Source organism: Bombina bombina, chromosome 1 (assembly GCF_027579735.1).
Source record: "Bombina bombina isolate aBomBom1 chromosome 1, aBomBom1.pri, whole genome shotgun sequence".
In the NCBI taxonomy this organism is placed as follows: Eukaryota; Metazoa; Chordata; class Amphibia; order Anura; family Bombinatoridae; genus Bombina; species Bombina bombina.
This window is the reverse complement of record NC_069499.1, coordinates 1,594,299,620-1,594,321,213: the sequence shown is the minus strand read 5'-3', so window position 1 is coordinate 1,594,321,213 and position 21,594 is coordinate 1,594,299,620. Positions and strand designations below refer to the sequence as shown.

General features: G+C 41.5%; 1 protein-coding gene across 1 annotated transcript in view; it reads left to right on the top strand.

Annotated features, from left to right (window-relative positions):
- Window positions 1-21,547, top strand: part of ELAC2 (elaC ribonuclease Z 2) — a 246,750-nt gene extending 225,203 nt beyond the window's left edge. Inside the window, exon 24 of the mRNA XM_053710440.1 lies at window positions 20,936-21,547. Coding sequence (XP_053566415.1) covers window positions 20,936-21,172 — 237 coding nt within the window. The 3' untranslated portion in view covers window positions 21,173-21,547. The remainder of the gene's footprint in view (window positions 1-20,935) is intronic.
- The last annotated feature ends 47 nt before the right edge of the window (window positions 21,548-21,594 follow it).

The window sequence follows — 21,594 nt, the reverse complement described above, 5'->3', positions numbered from 1 at the left end:
TCTCTTCTACCGATAAATATTCTGGAACTGAGAGCGATATTCAATGCTCTCAAGGCTTGGCCTCAGCTAGCGAGGGCCAAGTTCATACGGTTTCAATCAGACAACATGACAACTGTTGCGTACATCAACCATCAGGGGGGAACAAGGAGTTCCCTGGCGATGGAAGAAGTGACCAAAATCATTCTATGGGCGGAGTCTCACTCCTGCCACCTGTCTGCTATCCACATCCCAGGAGTGGAAAATTGGGAAGCGGATTTTCTGAGTCGTCAGACATTGCATCCGGGGGAGTGGGAACTCCATCCGGAAATCTTTGCCCAAGTCACTCAGCTGTGGGGCATTCCAGACATGGATCTGATGGCCTCTCGTCAGAACTTCAAAGTTCCTTGCTACGGGTCCAGATCCAGGGATCCCAAGGCGGCTCTAGTGGATGCACTAGTAGCACCTTGGACCTTCAAACTAGCTTATGTGTTCCCGCCGTTTCCTCTCATCCCCAGGCTGGTAGCCAGGATCAATCAGGAGAGGGCGTCGGTGATCTTGATAGCTCCTGCGTGGCCACGCAGGACTTGGTATGCAGATCTGGTGAATATGTCATCGGCTCCACCTTGGAAGCTACCTTTGAGACGAGACCTTCTTGTTCAGGGTCCGTTCGAACATCCGAATCTGGTTTCACTCCAGCTGACTGCTTGGAGATTGAACGCTTGATCTTATCGAAGCGAGGGTTCTCAGATCCTGTTATCGATACTCTTGTTCAGGCCAGAAAGCCTGTAACTAGAAAGATTTACCACAAAATTTGGAAAAAATATATCTGTTGGTGTGAATCTAAAGGATTCCCTTGGGACAAGGTTAAGATTCCTAGGATTCTATCCTTCCTTCAAGAAGGATTGGAAAAAGGTTTATCTGCAAGTTCCCTGAAGGGACAGATTTCTGCCTTGTCTGTGTTACTTCACAAAAAGCTGGCCGCTGTGCCAGATGTTCAAGCTTTTGTTCAGGCTCTGGTTAGAATTAAGCCTGTTTACAAACCTTTGACTCCTCCTTGGAGTCTCAATTTAGTTCTTTCAGTTCTTCAGGGGGTTCCGTTTGAACCCTTGCATTCCGTTGATATTAAGTTATTATCTTGGAAAGTTTTGTTTTTAGTTGCAATTTCTTCTGCTAGAAGAGTTTCAGAATTATCTGCTCTGCAGTGTTCTCCTCCTTATCTGGTGTTCCATGCAGATAAGGTGGTTTTACGTACTAAACCTGGTTTTCTTCCAAAAGTTGTTTCTAACAAAAACATTAACCAGGAGATTATCGTACCTTCTCTGTGTCCGAAACCAGTTTCTAAGAAGGAACGTTTGTTGCACAATTTGGATGTTGTTCGCGCTCTAAAATTCTATTTAGATGCTACAAAGGATTTTAGACAAACATCTTCCTTGTTTGTTGTTTATTCCGGTAAAAGGAGAGGTCAAAAAGCAACTTCTACCTCTCTCTCTTTTTGGATTAAAAGCATCATCAGATTGGCTTACGAGACTGCCGGACGGCAGCCTCCCGAAAGAATCACAGCTCATTCCACTAGGGCTGTGGCTTCCACATGGGCCTTCAAGAACGAGGCTTCTGTTGATCAGATATGTAGGGCAGCGACTTGGTCTTCACTGCACACTTTTACCAAATTTTACAAGTTTGATACTTTTGCTTCTTCTGAGGCTATTTTTGGGAGAAAGGTTTTGCAAGCCGTGGTGCCTTCCATTTAGGTGACCTGATTTGCTCCCTCCCTTCATCCGTGTCCTAAAGCTTTGGTATTGGTTCCCACAAGTAAGGATGACGCCGTGGACCGGACACACCTATGTTGGAGAAAACAGAATTTATGTTTACCTGATAAATTACTTTCTCCAACGGTGTGTCCGGTCCACGGCCCGCCCTGGTTTTTTTAATCAGGTCTGATAATTTATTTTCTTTAACTACAGTCACCACGGTACCATATGGTTTCTCCTATGCAAATATTCCTCCTTAACGTCGGTCGAATGACTGGGGTAGGCGGAGCCTAGGAGGGATCATGTGACCAGCTTTGCTGGGCTCTTTGCCATTTCCTGTTGGGGAAGAGAATATCCCACAAGTAAGGATGACGCCGTGGACCGGACACACCGTTGGAGAAAGTAATTTATCAGGTAAACATAAATTCTGTTTTCTCTGACTTGGTGGTTAGATCACCATCGTATAATTCTAGGGGCCTCTTTCGTTCGTCCAACCTGGATTGTGATCACAACAGATGGAAGTCTTACAAGTTGGGGAGCTGTTTGGGGATCTCTGACAGCACAAGGGGTTTGGAAATCTCAAGAGGCGAGATTACCAGTCAATATTTTGGTACTCCATGCAATTCTCAGGGCCCTTCACTTTTGACCTCTGTTGAAGAGAGAACCATTCATTTGTTTTCAGACAGACAATATCACAACTGTGGCATATGTCAATCATTAGGGTGAGATTCAAGTCCTCAAGCTATGAAAGAAGTATCTTGGATACTTGTTTGGGCGGAATCCAGCTCCTGTCTGATTTCTGCGGTTTATATCCCAGGTATAGACAATTGGGAAGCGGATTATCTCAGTCGTCAGACTTTACATCTGGGAGAATGGTCACTCCACCCAGATGTGTTTTCTCAAATTGTACAGATGTGGGGGCTTCCAGAAATAGATCTGATGGCATCTCATCTAAACAAGAAACTTCCCAGGTACCTGTCCAGGTCCAGGGATCCTCAGGCGGAAGCAGTGGATGCATTGACACTTCCGTGGTGTTGTCAACCTGCTTATATTTTCCCACCTCTAGTTCTTCTTCCAAGAGTGATCTCCAAGATCATCATGGAGCAATCGTTTGTGGTGCTGGTGGCTCCAGCATGGTCTCACAGGTTTTGATATGCGGATCTTGTTCGGATGTCCAGTTGCCAACTTTGGCCACTTCTATTAAGGCCAGACCTATCTCAAGGTCTGTTTTTCCATCAGGATCTCAAATCATTAAATTTGAAGGTATGGCAATTGAACGCTTAGTACTTAGTCATAGAAGTTTCTCTGACTCAGTGATTAATACTATGTTGCAGGCTCGTAAAGCTGTTTCTAGAAAGATTTATTATCGAGTTTGGAAAACTTACATTTCATGGTGTTCTTCTCATAAATTCTCTTGGCATTCTTTTAGAATTCCTAGAATTTTACAGATTCTTCAGGATGGTTTGGATAAAGGTTTGTCTGCAAGTTCCTTGAAGGGACAAATCTCTGCTCTCTCTGTTTTATTCCACAGGAAAAATGTTAAACTTCCTGATATTCATTGTTTTGTACATGCTTTCGTTCGTATCAAGCCTGTCATTAAATCAATCTCTCCTCCTTGGAGTCTTAATTTGGCTTTGAAGGCTTTACAGGCTCCTCCATTTGAGCCTATGCATTCTTTGGACATTAAACTACTTTCTTGGAAAGTGTTGTTCCTTTTGGCCATCTCTTCTGCTAGAAGAGTTTCTGAATTATCTGCTCTTTCTTGTGATTCTCCTTTTCTGATTTTTCATCAGGATAAGGCAGTTTTGCGGACTTCATTTAAATTCTTACCTAAGGTGGTGAATTCTAACAACATTAGTAGAGAAATTGTTGTCCCTTCGTTGTGTCTTAATCCTAAGAATTCTTTGGAAAAATCCTTACATTCTTTGGATGTTGTGAGAGCTTTGAAATATTATGTTGAAGCTACTAAAGATTTCAGGAAGACTTCTAGTCTATTTGTTATATTTTCTGGTCCCAGGAAAGGTCAGAAGGCTTCTGCCATTTCCTTGACATCTTGGTTAAAGCTTTTGATTCTTCTGGCTTATTTGGAGTCGGGTAAAGCCCCGCTTCAGAGAATTACAGCTCATTCTACTAGATCAGTTTCCACTTCTTGGGCTTTTAAGAATGAAGCTTCAGTTGATCAGATTTGAAAAGCAGCAACTTGGTCTTCTTTGCATACATTTACTAAATTCTACCATTTTGACGTATTTGATTCTTCGGAAGCAGTTTTTGGTAGGAAAGTTCTTCAGGCAGCTGTTTCAGTTTGATTTTTCTGCTTATGATTTAAGTTTTTCTTTTCTCTTGTAAGATGTATCGAGTCCACGGATTCATCCTTACTTGTGGGATATTCTCCTCCCCTACAGGAAGTGGCAGAGAGAGCACCCACAGCAGAGCTGCCTATATAGCTCCCCCCTTAGCTCCACCCCCCAGTCATTCTCTCGGCCTGCTTAACTGCTAGGAAGGGCAAAGAGGAGTGTGGTGACAAAAAATGTTAGGTTTTTATTTTCTCAAGCAAAAGTTTATTTTAAATGGTACCGGTGTGTACTATTTACTCTCTGGCAGAAAAGGGATGAAGATTTCTGCAGGGAGGATGATGATCTGAGCATTTTGTAACTAAGATCCACTGCTGTTCTCACAAGGGCTGAAGAGTACAGGAAAACTTCAGTTGGGGGAACAGTTTGCAGGCTAAACTGCGTTAAGGTATGTTCAGTCTATTTTTTTTCTAGACAGACTGTTATTTCTAGAAAGGCTGGCAATATCCCCATAAGGGAAGGGTAAGCTTTATTCAGACACTTGGATAGGAATTTCAGCTTGCATGAAGGGCTCATTAGTTACTGGTGACACTGTTTGGTAAAAACGTTTTTGTTTGTTCAGTAAATGATGCAATTATAACGTTTTTTTGAAGGGACTAAAGGGCTCATTATGGCTTGTTTTTGGGTTTTTTAACCCACATGATTAATTTAGAGACACTCTAGTGTTTTTCTGTTAGGCCTCAAAACTTGAGTGAGGTGGGAGGGGCCTATTTTTGGGCCTCAGTTGTGCAGTTTCTTTTCCTCTGAGACTTCTAACTGTTTCTCCAGAGGTTCCTGCTGTGTTTGAGGTCTGTAAACAAAGTTTTTTTTTCCCCCACAAATTGTTCTGAAGGGCAGGTAGGCGCCACAGCAGAGCTATGGCAAGGTGCTGAAAGTCTTTTTTACCGGTTTTGATGCTTTTTCAATCCGGTTTTGCCATTAAGGGGTTAATTGTTTATTTGCATAGCTGTGCAAAGTTACTAAGGCTATATGATACTACTGTAAAAATTTAGTTAAGTTTACTGCTCTTTTACACTGTTTTGCAGCTTTTTTTCTCTTAAAGGCACAGTACCATTTTATTTCTAAGTGTTACTTTGATTACAGTGTTTTCCAAGCTTGATTGTTACATTACTAGCCTGTTTAAAATGTCTGACACCAAGGAAAATCCTTGTTCAATATGTTTGGAAGCCATTGTGGTACCCCCTCTTAGAATGTGTCCCAATTGTACTGATATGTCTATAAACTATAAAGAACATATAAATATATGTATGTATATATATATATATAAACTGTGGCTCCATTGATTGAATATCATTGGACAAAAATTAAATACTAGCTAATGGTTGTGTCTGTAAAAGGCACAAATGATTTATAAGCTATTTAATGACTGTTTTGCTGCTATGAACATCATATCATTTTATTACAAAAGAGCTGTTTCTTATTATATCTTTCACTCTGATGTGGTTTTTGTTTTGCTTTGTTCTATTAATATATTACTGACTACTCTCACCATGAAAGTAACCTATAAACACAGAATGTCAATAGAAATGTAAAATTGCCAATGATATCAAATGTAATTATTAATTCTACTATGTATTCATATTGCACTCTGTATATATTTTTATATAAGTATTAATAGGTGGTAATTAATGGGTTAAACAGTATTGTTTTTAAGTGGGCGGAGGATAGCCCTATAAAAACACCTCCCATATGCTAAGGGAGTATGTCTATGATTACGGCCGTGGAGGCTGAAACATGTAAGACAAGGTGTTGACTTTTTAACTTATTGGCAGCTCTGTTTTCAAGCCTATTTCTTTCATGTAATTAGCAAGAGTCCATGAGCTAGTGACGTATGGGATATACATTCCTACCAGGAGGGGCAAAGTTTCCCAAACCTCAAAATGCCTATAAATACACCCCTCACCACACCCACAATTCAGTTTTACAAACTTTGCCTCCGATGGAGGTGGGGAAGTAAGTTTGTGCTAGATTCTACGTTGATATGCGCTCCGCAGCAAGTTGGAGCCCGGTTTTCCTCTCAGCGTGCAGTGAATGTCAGAGGGATGTGAGGAGAGTATTGCCTATTTGAATGCAGTGATCTCCTTCTACGGGGTCTATTTCATAGGTTCTCTGTTATCGGTCGTAGAGATTCATCTCTTACCTCCCTTTTCAGATCGACGATATGCTCTTACATATACCATTACCTCTGCTGATTCTCGTTTCAGTACTGGTTTGGCTTTCTACAAACATGTAGATGAGTGTCCTGGGGTAAGTAAATCTTATTTTCTGTGACACTCTAAGCTATGGTTGGGCACTTTGTTTATAAAGTTCTAAATATATGTATTCAAACATTTATTTGCCTTGACTCAGAATGTTCAACATTCCTTATTTTTCAGACAGTCAGTTTCATATTTGGGATAATGCATTTGATTTAATCATTTTTTCTTACCTTCAAAAATTTGACTCTTTTTCCCTGTGGGCTGTTAGGCTCGCGGGGGCTGAAAATGCTTCATTTTATTGCGTCATTCTTGGCGCGGACATTTTTGGCGCAAAAAATCTTTTCCGTTTCCGGCGTCATACGTGTCGCCGGAAGTTGCGTCATTTTTTGACGTTATTTTGCGCCAAAAGTTATTTTGCGCCAAAAGCATTTAAGCGCCAAATAATGTGGGCGTCTTATTTGGCGCTAAAAAATATGGGCGTCGCTTTTGTCTCCACATTATTTAAGTCTCATTTTTCATTGCTTCTGGTTACTAGAAGCTTGTTCTTTGGCATTTTTTCCCATTCCTGAAACTGTCATTTAAGGAATTTGATCAATTTTGCTTTATATGTTGTTTTTTCTCTTACATATTGCAAGATGTCTCACGTTGCATCTGAGTCAGAAGATACTACAGGAAAATCGCTGTCTAGTGCTGGATCTACCAAAGCTAAGTGTATCTGCTGTAAACTTTTGGTAGCTATTTCTCCGGCTGTTGTTTGTATTAATTGTCATGACAAACTTGTTAATGCAGATAATATTTCCTTTAGTAAAGTACCATTGTCTGTTGCAGTTCCTTCAACATCTAAGGTGCAGAATGTTCCTGATAACATAAGAGATTTTGTTTCTGAATCCATAAAGAAGGCTATGTCTGTTATTTCTCCTTCTAGTAAACGTAAAAAATATTTTAAAACTTCTCTCCCTACAGATGAATTTTTAAATGAACATCATCATTCTGATTCTGATGACTCTTCTGGTTCAGAGGATTCTGTCTCAGAGATTGATGCTGATAAATCTTCATATTTATTTAAAATGGAATTTATTCGTTCTTTACTTAAAGAAGTACTAATTGCTTTAGAAATAGAGGATTCTGGTCCTCTTGATACTAATTCTAAACGTTTGGATAAGGTATTTAAATCTCCTGTGGTTATTCCAGAAGTTTTTCCTGTTCCTAATGCTATTTCTGCAGTAATTTCCAAAGAATGGGATAAATTGGGTAATTCATTTACTCCTTCTAAACGTTTTAAGCAATTATATCCTGTGCCGTCTGACAGATTAGAATTTTGGGACAAAATCCCTAAGTTGATGGGGCTATTTCTACCCTTGCTAAACGTACTACTATTCCTACGTCAGATGGTACTTCATTTAAGGATCCTTTAGATAGGAAAATTGAATCCTTTCTAAGAAAAGCTTATCTGTGTTCAGGTAATCTTCTTAGACCTGCTATATCTTTGGCTGATGTTGCTGCAGCTTCAACTTTTTGGTTGGAAACTTTAGCGCAACAAGTAACACATCATGATTCTCATGATATTATTATTCTTCTTCAGCATGCTAATAATTTTATCTGTGATGCCATTTTTGATATTATCAGAGTTGATATCAGGTTTATGTCTCTAGCTATTTTAGCTAGAAGAGCTTTATGGCTTAAGACTTGGAATGCTGATATGGCTTCTAAATCAACTCTACTTTCCATTTCTTTCCAGGGTAACAAATTATTTGGTTCTCAGTTGGATTCTATTATCTCAACTGTTACTGGTGGGAAAGGAACTTTTTTACCACAGGATAAAAAATCTAAAGGTAAAAACAGGGCTAATAATCGTTTTCGTTCCTTTCGTTTCAACAAAGAACAAAAGCCTAATCCTTCATCCTCAGGAGCAGTTTCAGTTTGGAAACCATCTCCAGTCTGGAATAAATCCAAGCCTGCTAGAAAGGCAAAGCCTGCTTCTAAGTCCTCATGAAGGTGCGGCCCTCATTCCAGCTCAGCTGGTAGGGGGCAGGTTACGTTTTTTCAAAGAAATTTGGATCAATTCTGTTCACAATCTTTGGATTCAGAACATTGTTTCAGAAGGGTACAGAATTGGTTTCAAGATGAGACCTCCTGCAAAGAGATTTTTTCTTTCCCGTATCCCAGTAAATCCAGTGAAAGCTCAAGCATTTCTGAATTGTGTTTCAGATCTAGAGTTGGCTGGAGTAATTATGCCAGTTCCAGTTCCGGAACAGGGGATGGGGTTTTATTCAAATCTCTTCATTGTACCAAAGAAGGAGAATTCCTTCAGACCAGTTCTGGATCTAAAAATATTGAATCGTTATGTAAGGATACCAACGTTCAAGATGGTAACTGTAAGGACTATCTTACCTTTTGTTCAGCAAGGGCATTATATGTCCACAATAGATTTACAGGATGCATATCTGCATATTCCGATTCATCCAGATCATTATCAGTTCCTGAGATTCTCTTTTCTGGACAAGCATTACCAGTTTGTGGCTCTGCCGTTTGGCCTAGCTACAGCTCCAAGAATTTTTACAAAGGTTCTCGGTGCCCTTCTGTCTGTAATCAGAGAACAGGGTATTGTGGTATTTCCTTATTTGGACGATATCTTGGTACTTGCTCAGTCTTTACATTTAGCAGAATCTCATACGAATCGACTTGTGTTGTTTCTTCAAGATCATGGTTGGAGGATCAATTTTTCAAAAAGTTCATTGATTCCTCAGTCAAGGGTAACCTTTCTGGGTTTCCAGATAGATTCAGTGTCCATGACTCTGTCTTTAACAGACAAGAGACGTCTAAAATTGATTTCAGCTTGTCGAAACCTTCAGTCACAATCATTCCCTTCGGTAGCCTTATGCATGGAAATTCTAGGTCTTATGACTGCTGCATCGGACGCGATCCCCTTTGCTCGTTTTCACATGCGACCTCTTCAGCTCTGTATGCTGAATCAATGGTGCAAGGATTACACAAAGATATTCTGAATTATCTGCTCTTTCTTGTGAGTCTCCTTTTCTGATTTTTCATCAGGATACGGCGGTGTTGCGAACTTCTTTTGAATTTTTTCCTAAAGTTGTGAATTCCAACAACATTAGTAGAGAAATTGTGGTTCCTTCATTATGTCCTAATCCTAAGAATTCTAAGGAGAAATCATTGCATTCTTTGGATGTTGTTAGAGCTTTGAAATATTATGTTGAAGCTACTAAATCTTTCCGAAAGACTTCTAGTCTATTTGTTATCTTTTCCGGTTCTAGAAAAGGTCAGAAAGCTTCTGCCATTTCTTTGGCATCTTGGTTGAAATCTTTAATTCATCTTGCCTATGTTGAGTCGGGTAAAACTCCGCCTCAGAGGATTACAGCTCATTCTACCAGGTCAGTTTCTACTTCCTGGGCGTTTAGGAATGAAGCTTCGGTTGATCAGATTTGCAAAGCAGCAACTTGGTCCTCTTTGCATACTTTTACTAAATTCTACCATTTTGATGTATTTTCTTCTTCTGAAGCAGTTTTTGGTAGAAAAGTACTTCAGGCAGCGGTTTCAGTCTGAATCTTCTGCTTATGTTTTTCATTAAATTTTATTTTGGGTGTGGATTATTTTCAGCAGGAATTGGCTGTCTTTATTTTATCCCTCCCTCTCTAGTGACTCTTGTGTGGAAAGATCCACATCTTGGGTAATCATTATCCCATACGTCACTAGCTCATGGACTCTTGCTAATTACATGAAAGAAAACATAATTTATGTAAGAACTTACCTGATAAATTCATTTCTTTCATATTAGCAAGAGTCCATGAGGCCCGCCCTTTTTTTGTGGTGGTTATGATTTTTGTATAAAGCACAATTATTCCAATTCCTTATTTTATATGCTTTCGCACTTTTTTATCACCCCACTTCTTGGCTATTCGTTAAACTGAATTGTGGGTGTGGTGAGGGGTGTTTTTATAGGCATTTTGAGGTTTGGGAAACTTTGCCCCTCCTGGTAGGAATGTATATCCCATACGTCACTAGCTCATGGACTCTTGCTAATATGAAAGAAATGAATTTATCAGGTAAGTTCTTACATAAATTATGTTATTTTAATTGATGACAATAAACTTTTCTTTATCGTTTATAAAGAACATATATTAGCACTTAAAAATAGAGCAATAGATGATTCTCAGTCAGAAGTAAATGAGGGTTCGCCATCTAGCTCTCCCCAAGTGTCACAACCAGTAACGCCTGCACAAGTGACGCCAAGTACCTCTAGTGCGTTAAATTCATTTATTTTACAAGACATGGCCACAGTTATGAATACAACCCTCATAGAGGTTTTATCCTAACTGCCTGGTTTACAAGGAAAGCGGGACAGCTCTGGGTTAAGGAAAAATGCTGAGCAGTCTGACGCTTTAGTAGCCGTGTCTGATATGCCCTCACAATGCTCTAAAGTAGGGGTGAGGGATTTGTTATCTGAGGGAGAAATTTCTGACTCAGGAAAGACGCTTCCTCAGACAGATTCTGATATGACGGCCTTTAAATTTAAGCTTGAACACCTTCGCTTATTGCTCAGGGAGGTATTAGCGGCTCTAGATAATTGTGACCTTATAGTGGTCCCAGAGAAATTATGTAAGATGGATAAATACTTAGAGGTTCCTGTTTACACTGATGTTTTTTTCCAGTCCCTAAGAGGATTGTGAATATTATTGCTACGGAGTGGGATAGATCAGGTATTCCGTTTATTCCCCCTCCTGTTTTTAAGAATAGGTTTCCCATATCTGACACCATGCGGGACTCGTGGCAGACAGTTCCTAAGGTAGAGGGAGCTATTTCTACTCTGTCTGAACATACAACTATACCTATTGAAGTCAGTTGGGCTTTCAAAGATCCTATGGATAAAAAATTAGAGGGTCTCCTGAAGAAAATTTTTGTTCATCAAGGTTTTCTTCTTCAACCTATTGTGTGCATTGTTCCTGCAACTACTGCAGCTGCTTTCTGGTTTGAGGCTCTAGAAGAGGCTCTTCAGATGGCGACTCCATTAGAAGAAATTTTGGACAGAATTAAGGCCCTTAAATTGGCTAATTCTTTTATTACAGATGCCGCTTTTCAACTGGCTAAATTAGCGGCAAAGAATTCAGGTTTTGCCATTTTAGCACGCAGGGCATTATGGCTTAAATCCTGGTCTGCTGATGTCATCTAAAACTAAGCTTTTGAACATCCCTTTCAAGGGAAAGACCCTATTTGGGCCTGAACTGAAAGAGATTTTTTCAGACATCACTGGAGGGAAAGGTCATGCCCTCCCTTAGGTCCTCATCTTATTTGATCTATCCTAACAAAATAATTTTCGTTCCTTTCGGAATTTCAAGAGTGGTCCCGCTTTAGCTTCCTCTGTTGCAAAGCAAGAATGGAATTTTGCCCAGTCCAAGTCATTCTGGAGACCTTACCAGGCTTGGAACAAGGGTAAACAGGCCAAGAAGCCTGCAGCTGCCTCTAAGACAGCATGAAGGGGTAGCCCCAGATCCAGGACCGGATCTAGTAGGGGGCAGACTCTCTCTCTTCGCTCAGGCTTGGGCAAGAGATGTTCACGATCCCTGGGCTTTAGAAATTGTGTCCCAGGGATATTTTCTGGAGTTCAAAGGCTCTCTTCCAAGGGGGACTTTTCACATTTCTCGATAGTCTGTAAACCAGACAAAGAGAGAGGCGTTCTTACGCTGTGTAGAAGACCTACATACCATGGGGGTGATCCGCCCAGTCCCAAAAGAGGAACAGGGGCTAGGATTTTCTCAAACCTGTTTGTGGTTTCCAAAAAAGAGGGAACTTTCAGATCAATCTTGGATCTCAAAATTCTAAACAAGTTCCTCAAAGTCCCATCATTCAAGATGGAGACTATTCGGTCTATTCTACCTCTGATCCAGGAGGGTCAATATATGACCACCGTGGATTTAAAGGATGCGTATCTACACATCCCTATTCACAGAATTTTCACAAGGGTGCTAGGGTCCCTTCTGGCGGTTATACGACCACGGGGCATAGCAGTGGCGCCTTATGTTAATTCAGGCGTCAACTTTCCAGTTATCCAAGTCTCACACGGACATTGTGTTGGTTTTTCTGAAATCTCACGGGTGGACGGTGAACATAAAGAGTTCTCTCTTCCCTCTTATAAGAGTTTGCTTCCTAGGGACTCTGATAGACTCGGTAGAAATGAAAATATTTCTGACTGAGGTCAGAAAATCAAAACTTCGGACTCATGGTAGCGGCAATGGACATAGTTCCTTTTGCCCGCCTACACCTCAGACCACTGCAACTGTGCATGCTCAAACAGTGGAATGGGGATTATACAGATTTGTCTCCTCAACTGCATCTGGACCAGGAGACCAGAGATTCTCTTCTCTGGTGGTTGTCTCAGAACCACCTGTCTCAGGGAATGTGTTTCTGCAGGCCAGAGTGGCTCATTGTAACAACAGATGCCAGCCTGCTAGGCTGGGGTGCAGTCTGGAACTCCATGAAAGCACAGGGCTTATGGTCTTGGGAAGAATCTCTTCTCCCGATAAATATTCTAGAACTGAGAGCGATATTCAATGCGCTTCAGGCATGGCCTCAGCTTGCTGCGGCCAAATTCATCAGGTTTCAGTCGGACAACATCACGACTGTAGCTTATAGCAATCGTCAAGGAGGAACAAGGAGTTCTCTAGCGATGATGGAGGTAACCAAAATAGTCCGATGGGCAGAGGATCACTCTTGCCATCTCTCAGCAATCCACATCCCAGGAGTAGTGAACTGGGTTGGCGGATTTCCTAAATCGTTAGACTTTTCATCTGGTGGAGTGGGAACTCCATCCGGAGGTATTTGCCCAGCTGATTCAGCTATGGGGCACACCAGAATTGGATCTGATGGCGTCCCGTCAGAATGCCAAACTTCCTCGTTACGGGTCCAGGTCCCGGGATCCCAAGGCGGTACTGGTAGATGCTCTTGCACTGCCTTGGTCCTTCAATCTGGCCTATGTATTTCCTCTCCTTCTACGTCTGGTTGCCAGAATAAAGCAGGAGAGCGCTTCGGTGACCACGCAGGACTTGGTATGCAGACCTAGTGGACATCTCCTTGGTTCTACCATGATCTCTGCCAATGAGGCGGAACCTTCTAATCCAAGGTCTGTTCACGCATCCAAATCTAATTTCTCTGCGCCTGACTGCTTGGAGATTGAATGCCTCATAAGATTTGGCGCAAATATCTTTATTGGTGTGAATCCAAAGGTTACTCGTGGAGTAAGTTTAGGATTCCTAGAATATTGTCTTTTCTCCAGGAAGGTTTGGAGAAGGGATTATCAGCTAGTTCTTTATAAGGACAAATATTTGCTTTGTCTATTCTTCTACACAAACGTCTGGCAGATGTCCCAGACGTTCGAGCATTTTGTCAGGCTTTGGTCAGAATCAAGCCTGTATTTAAACCTGTTGTTCCGCCATGGAGCCTAAATTTAGTTCTTCAAGGGGTTCCGTTTGAACCTATGCATTCCCTGGATATTAAGCTTCTATCTTGGAAAGTTTTGTTTTTAGTAGCTATCTCTTCGGCTCGAAGAGTTTCTGAGCTATATGCTTTACAGTGTGATTCCCCTTATCTTATTTTCCATACAGATAAGGTGGTTTTGTGTACCAAACCTGGGTTCCTCCCTAAGGTTGGTTCTAACAGGAATATCAATCAAGAGATTGTTGTTCCTTCACTGTGTCCTAATCCTTCAAAGAAGGAACATCTGTTGCACAATCTTGATGTGGTTCGTGCTTTAAAGTTCTACTTTCAAGCAACTAAAGATTTCCGTCAAACATCTTCATTGTTTGTTGTTTATTCTGGTAAGCGGAGAGGTCAGAAGGCTACGGCAACCCCTTTCCTTTTGGCTGAAAAGCATCATCCGTTTGGCCTATGAGACTGCTGGCCAACAGCCTCCTGAAAGAATTACTGCTCATTCTACTAGAGCTGTGGCTTCCACATGGGCTTTTAAAAATGAGGCTTCTTTTGAACAGATTTGTAATGCGGCGACTTGGTCTTCGCTTCATAATTTTTCCAAACTTTTGCTTCTTCAGAGGCTATTTTTGGGAGAAAGGTTCTACAAGCAGTGGTGCCTTCCGTTTAAGGTCCCTGTCTTATCCCTCCCTTCATCCGTGTCCTAAAGCTTTGGTATTGGTATCCCACAAGTAAGGATGAATCCGTGGACTCGATACATCTTACAAGAGAAAACATAATTTATGCTTACCTGCTAAATTTATTTCTCTTGTGATGTATCGAGTCCACGGCCCGCCCTGTTTATTAAGACAGGCATATATATTTTATTTTTAAACTTTCAGTCACCACTGCACCCTATAGTTTCTCCTTTTTCTTCCTAGCCTTCGGTCGAATGACTGGGGGGTGGAGCTAAGGGGGGAGCTATATAGGCAGCTCTGCTGTGGGTGCTCTCTCTGCCACTTCCTGTAGGGAAGGAGAATATCCCACAAGTAAGGATGAATCCGTGGACTCGATACATCACAAGAGAAATAAATTTATCAGGTAAGCATAAATTATGTTTTTTGAGAATACAACTTATATTTGGGTTGTGGATTAATCTTTTTCAGCGAAATACCTGTTTTTATTTTATTCCCTCCCTCTCTAGTGACTCTTGCGTGGAAGTTCCACATCTTGGGTATTGCTATTCCATACGTCACTAGCTCATGGACTCTTGCCAATTACATGAAAGAAAACATAATTTATGTAAGAACTTACCTGATAAATTAATTTCTTTCATATTGGCAAGAGTCCATGAGGCCCACCCTTTTTATGGTGTTATGATTTTTTGTATAAAGCACAATTATTTCCAAATTTCCTTTGTTGATGCTTTCTACTCCTTTCTTTATCACCCCACTGCTTGGCTATTCGTTAAACTGAATTGTGGGTGTGGTGAGGGGTGTATTTATAGGCATTTTGAGGTTTGGGAAACTTTGCCCTTCCTGGTAGGATTGTATATCCCATATGTCACTAGCTCATGGACTCTTGCCAATATGAAATGAATTTATCAGGTAAGTTCTTACAGTTCTCACCTCAGGGTATGCAGGCTGCTCCTTTCCTCTGACGCCTGCCTTTTTTTACCTCCAAAATAAAAAGCTCACAATGGTGTAGCACGTCTCAAATAATATGGTAGGCGCACAAACGGTCACTCAAAGGATTTCAGTTTTAAATCTGCCTTTTCTTAGCCATCACAAGTTTATCTTCAGATTTAATTAAAATATAGCTCAACGCGTTTCGGCAAAACAAACCTTTCTCGAGCATAAAATCAATATATGTCAAAGCAACTCCAACTACTACACCATTGTGAGCTTTTTATTTTGGAGGTGAAAGAAGGCAGGTTTCACAGAGGAAAATATCAGCCTGCATCCCCTGAGGTGACACAGTGCCGCCACATTCGATATTTCTTACACTGTGTACTTGTGCACATGCTCAATAGTAGCCTGGTGTCTCTGAAAGTATGTAACTGTATCATGTGACATCCATCAGCCAATCAGACTAGTATAGGTTTACACTGTGAACTTGTGCACATGCTCAATAGTAGCTGGTGACTTAGTTTGTATATAAGAAAAGACTCTGACGAATTTGATGTAATTAAATAGGAAAGATTCTTGAAACTGCTGCTGTATCTGAATCATGAAAGTTAATTTTGACTTTAGTATCCCTTTAAGTGATCTAGTTGATACCTCTGGTTAGGAAGCTGTTATATTGTGTGATCCTGTTTTTTATTTCCCAAAAGGTCCTAAAAACCCTGATCCACAGATAAATACCCAGAGAGATACAGTATATAGCACAAGGCTGGGTAACGCACAGATAAATACCAGAGAGATACGGTATATAGCACAAGGCTGGGTAACGCACAGATAAATACCAGAGAGATACGGTATATAGCACAAGGCTGGGTAACGCACAGATAAATACCAGAGAGATGCGGTATGTAGCACAAGGCTGGGTAACGCACAGATAAATACCAGAGAGATACGGTATATAGCACAAGGCTGGGCACCGCACAGATAAATACCAGAGAGATACGGTATATAGCACAAGGCTGGGTAACGCACAGATAAATACCAGAGAGATACGGTATATAGCACAAGGCTGGGTAACGCACAGATAAATACCAGAGAGATACGGTATATAGCACAAGGCTGGGTAACGCACAGATAAATACCAGAGAGATACGGTATATAGCACAAGGCTGGGTAACGCACAGATAAATACCAGAGAGATACGGTATATAGCACAAGGCTGGGTAACGCACAGATAAATACCAGAGAGATACGGTATATATATAGCACAAGGCTTGGTAACGCACAGATAAATACCAGAGAGATACGGTATATATATAGCACAAGGCTGGGTAACGCACAGATAAATACCAGAGAGATACGGTATATAGCACAAGGCTGGGTAACGCACAGATAAATACCAGTGAGATACGGTATATAGCACAAGGCTGGGTAACGCACAGATAAATACCAGAGAGATACGGTATATAGCACAAGGCTGGGTAACGCACAGATAAATACCAGAGAGATACAATATGTAGCACAAGGCTGGGTAACGCACAGATAAATACCAGAGAGATACGGTATATAGCACAAGGCTGGGTAACTCACAGATAAATACCAGAGAGATACGGTATATAGCACAAGGCTGGGTAACTCACAGATAAATACCAGAGAGATACGGTATGTAGCACAAGGCTGGGTAACTCACAGATAAATACCAGAGAGATACGGTATGTAGCACAAGGCTGGGTAACTCACAGATAAATACCAGAGAGATACGGTATATAGCACAAGGCTGGGTAACGCACAGATAAATACCAGAGAGATACGGTATATAGCACACGGCTGGGTAACGCACAGATAAATACCAGAGAGATACGGTATATAGCACAAGGCTGGGCAACGCACAGATACCAGAGAGAGAGTATGTAGCACAAGGCTGGGCAACGCACAGATACCAGAGAGAGAGTATGTAGCACAAGGCTGGGTAACGCACAGATAAATACCAGAGAGATACAGTATATAGCACAAGGCTGGGCAACGCACAGATAAATACCAGAGAGATACGGTATATAGCACAAGGCTGGGTAACGCACAGATAAATACCAGAGAGATACGGTATATAGCACAAGGCTGGGTAACTCACAGATAAATACCAGTGAGATACGGTATATAGCACAAGGCTGGGTAACTCACAGATAAATACCAGTGAGATACGGTATATAGCACAAGGCTGGGTAACGCACAGATAAATAGCAGAGAGATACGGTATATAGCACAAGGCTGGGTAACTCACAGATAAATACCAGTGAGATACGGTATATAGCACAAGGCTGGGTAACGCACAGATACCAGAGAGATACGGTATATAGCACATGGCTGGGTAACGCACAGATAAATACCAGAGAGATACGGTATATAGCACATGGCTGGGTAACGCACAGATAAATACCAGAGAGATACGGTATATAGCACAAGGCTGGGCAACGCACAGATACCAGAGAGATACGGTATATAGCACAAGGCTGGGTAACGCACAGATAAATACCAGAGAGATACGGTATATAGCACAAGGCTGGGCAACGCACAGATACCAGAGAGATACGGTATATAGCACAAGGCTGGCTAACGCACAGATAAATACCAGAGAGATACGGTATATAGCACAAGGCTTAGCAACGCACAGATACCAGAGAGAGAGTATGTAGCACAAGGCTGGGTAACGCACAGATAAATACTAGAGAGATACGGTATATAGCACAAGGCTGGGTAACGCACAGATAAATACCAGAGAGATACGGTATATAGCACAAGGCTGGGTAACGCACAGATAAATACCAGAGAGATACGGTATATAGCACAAGGCTGGGTAACGCACAGATAAATACCAGAGAGATACGGTATATAGCACAAGGCTGGCTAACGCACAGATAAATACCAGAGAGATACGGTATATAGCACAAGGCTTAGCAACGCACAGATACCAGAGAGAGAGTATGTAGCACAAGGCTGGGTAACGCACAGATAAATACTAGAGAGATACGGTATATAGCACAAGGCTGGGCAACGCACAGATACCCAGAGAGAGAGTATGTAGCACAAGGCTGGGTAACGCACAGATAAATACTAGAGAGATGCGGTATATAGCACAAGGCTGAGCAACGCACAGATACCAGAGAGAGAGTATGTAGCACAAGGCTGGGTAACGCACAGATAAATACTAGAGAGATACGGTATATAGCACAAGGCTGGGTAACGCACAGATAAATACCAGAGAGATACGGTATATAGCACAAGGCTGGGTAACGCACAGATAAATACCAGAGAGATACAGTATATAGCACAAGGCTGGGCAACGCACAGATACCCAGAGAGAGAGTATGTAGCACAAGGCTGGGTAACGCACAGATAAATACTAGAGAGATACGGTATATAGCACAAGGCTGGGTAACGCACAGATAAATACCAGAGAGATACTGTATGTAGCACAAGGCTGGGTAATGCACAGATAAATACCAGTGAGATACGGTATATAGCACAAGGCTGGGCACCGCACAGATAAATACCAGAGAGATACGGTATATAGCACAAGGCTGGGTAACGCACAGATAAATACCAGTGAGATACGGTATATAGCACAAGGCTGGGCACCGCACAGATAAATACCAGAGAGATACGGTATATAGCACAAGGCTGGGTAACGCACAGATAAATACCAGTGAGATACGGTATATAGCACAAGGCTGGGTAACGCACAGATAAATACCAGTGAGATACGGTATATAGCACAAGGCTGGGTAACGCACAGATAAATACCAGAGAGATACAGTATATAGCACAAGGCTGGGTAACGCACAGATAAATACCAGTGAGATACGGTATATAGCACAAGGCTGGGCACCGCACAGATAAATACCAGAGAGATACGGTATATAGCACAAGGCTGGGTAACGCACAGATAAATACCAGAGAGATACGGTATATAGCACAAGGCTGGCTAACGCACAGATAAATACCAGAGAGATACGGTATATAGCACAAGGCTTAGCAACGCACAGATACCAGAGAGAGAGTATGTAGCACAAGGCTGGGTAACGCACAGATAAATACTAGAGAGATACGGTATATAGCACAAGGCTGGGTAACGCACAGATAAATACCAGAGAGATACGGTATATAGCACAAGGCTGGGTAACGCACAGATAAATACCAGAGAGATACAGTATATAGCACAAGGCTGGGCAACGCACAGATACCCAGAGAGAGAGTATGTAGCACAAGGCTGGGTAACGCACAGATAAATACTAGAGAGATACGGTATATAGCACAAGGCTGGGTAACGCACAGATAAATACCAGAGAGATACTGTATGTAGCACAAGGCTGGGTAATGCACAGATAAATACCAGTGAGATACGGTATATAGCACAAGGCTGGGCACCGCACAGATAAATACCAGAGAGATACGGTATATAGCACAAGGCTGGGTAACGCACAGATAAATACCAGTGAGATACGGTATATAGCACAAGGCTGGGTAACGCACAGATAAATACCAGTGAGATACGGTATATAGCACAAGGCTGGGCACCGCACAGATAAATACCAGAGAGATACGGTATATAGCACAAGGCTGGGTAACGCACAGATAAATACCAGTGAGATACGGTATATAGCACAAGGCTGGGTAACGCACAGATAAATACCAGTGAGATACGGTATATAGCACAAGGCTGGGTAACGCACAGATAAATACCAGAGAGATACAGTATATAGCACAAGGCTGGGTAACGCACAGATAAATACCAGTGAGATACGGTATATAGCACAAGGCTGGGTAACGCACAGATAAATACCAGAGAGATACGGTATATATATAGCACAAGGCTTGGTAACGCACAGATAAATACCAGAGAGATACGGTATATAGCACAAGGCTTGGTAACGCACAGATAAATACCAGTGAGATACGGTATATAGCACAAGGCTGGGTAACGCACAGATAAATACCAGAGAGATACGGTATATATATATATATATATAGCACAAGGCTTGGTAACGCACAGATAAATACCAAAGAGATACGGTATATAGCACAAGGCTTGGTAACGCACAGATAAATACCAGTGAGATACGGTATATAGCACAAGGCTGGGTAACGCACAGATAAATACCAGAGAGATACGGTATATAGCACAAGGCTGGGTAACGCACAGATAAATACCAGAGAGATACAGTATATAGCACAAGGCTGGGTAACGCACAGATAAATACCAGAGAGATACAATATGTAGCACAAGGCTGGGTAACGCACAGATAAATACCAGTGAGATACGATATGTAGCACAAGGCTGGGTAACGCACAGATAAATACTAGAGAGATACGGTATATAGCACAAGGCTGGGTAACGCACAGATAAATACCAGTGAGATACGATATCTAGCACAAGGCTGGGTAACGCACAGATAAATACCAGAGAGATACGGTATATAGCACAAGGCTGGGTAACGCACAGATAAATACCAGTGAGATACGATATGTAGCACAAGGCTGGGTAACAAATATAGTTAATATAGGTCTATGTATCGTGTTTATAGCTAATCATGTACTTTATTATACCTTAAACTGTTTTGTAGGTGCGACAAAGTGATTTGAAAGTTATCCCAAAGCTGTTTGGCCCTCTGAAAGCCTTGTTTGCTGAAGAGCTGGAAGAAATGGAGGAGCGGAGAGAGAAACGGGAACTGCGTCTGCTTAGGGAAGCAGAAGAGGACGCAAATAGTCAGCCGGATAACTTGAAAACGTCACTGAGCAATAAGCGGGAATTAGAAGATGGCTCCCAGGCTTTGGGAACTAAACGGCTCAAGGCCAACTGAGTGTGGCACAGAAAATATGCCAATAAGTTAACACTGTAAAGACCACCGACGTGCCTCACTTCCCAAACTGGGTAACCAGGGGCCTAAACACAATCAGTCCATTATATGGGTAAGCTCAGTTAGAGAGAGGTCTCAGATCTGATAGTGGAGCAGGACAGCCTCAATTAATATCACCCATGGATGCCAATGGAAGGCGAATAATAGACTTTGTTTTTTTTTGTTGTTTTTTTTACAATAAAACCTATGCTGTAAGAGAGCTTCCTAAACTAGTATTATAGCTCTGGCAGCCAACAGGTTAATAAGATATTAACATATGCCATTTGTCTCGGTAATGTATATACAGCACAGTGTGCACTAAAACTTTATTTTTACTGACACTCTGTAATACTGATATTCTATTTATTGATTTGATAAATTATTGT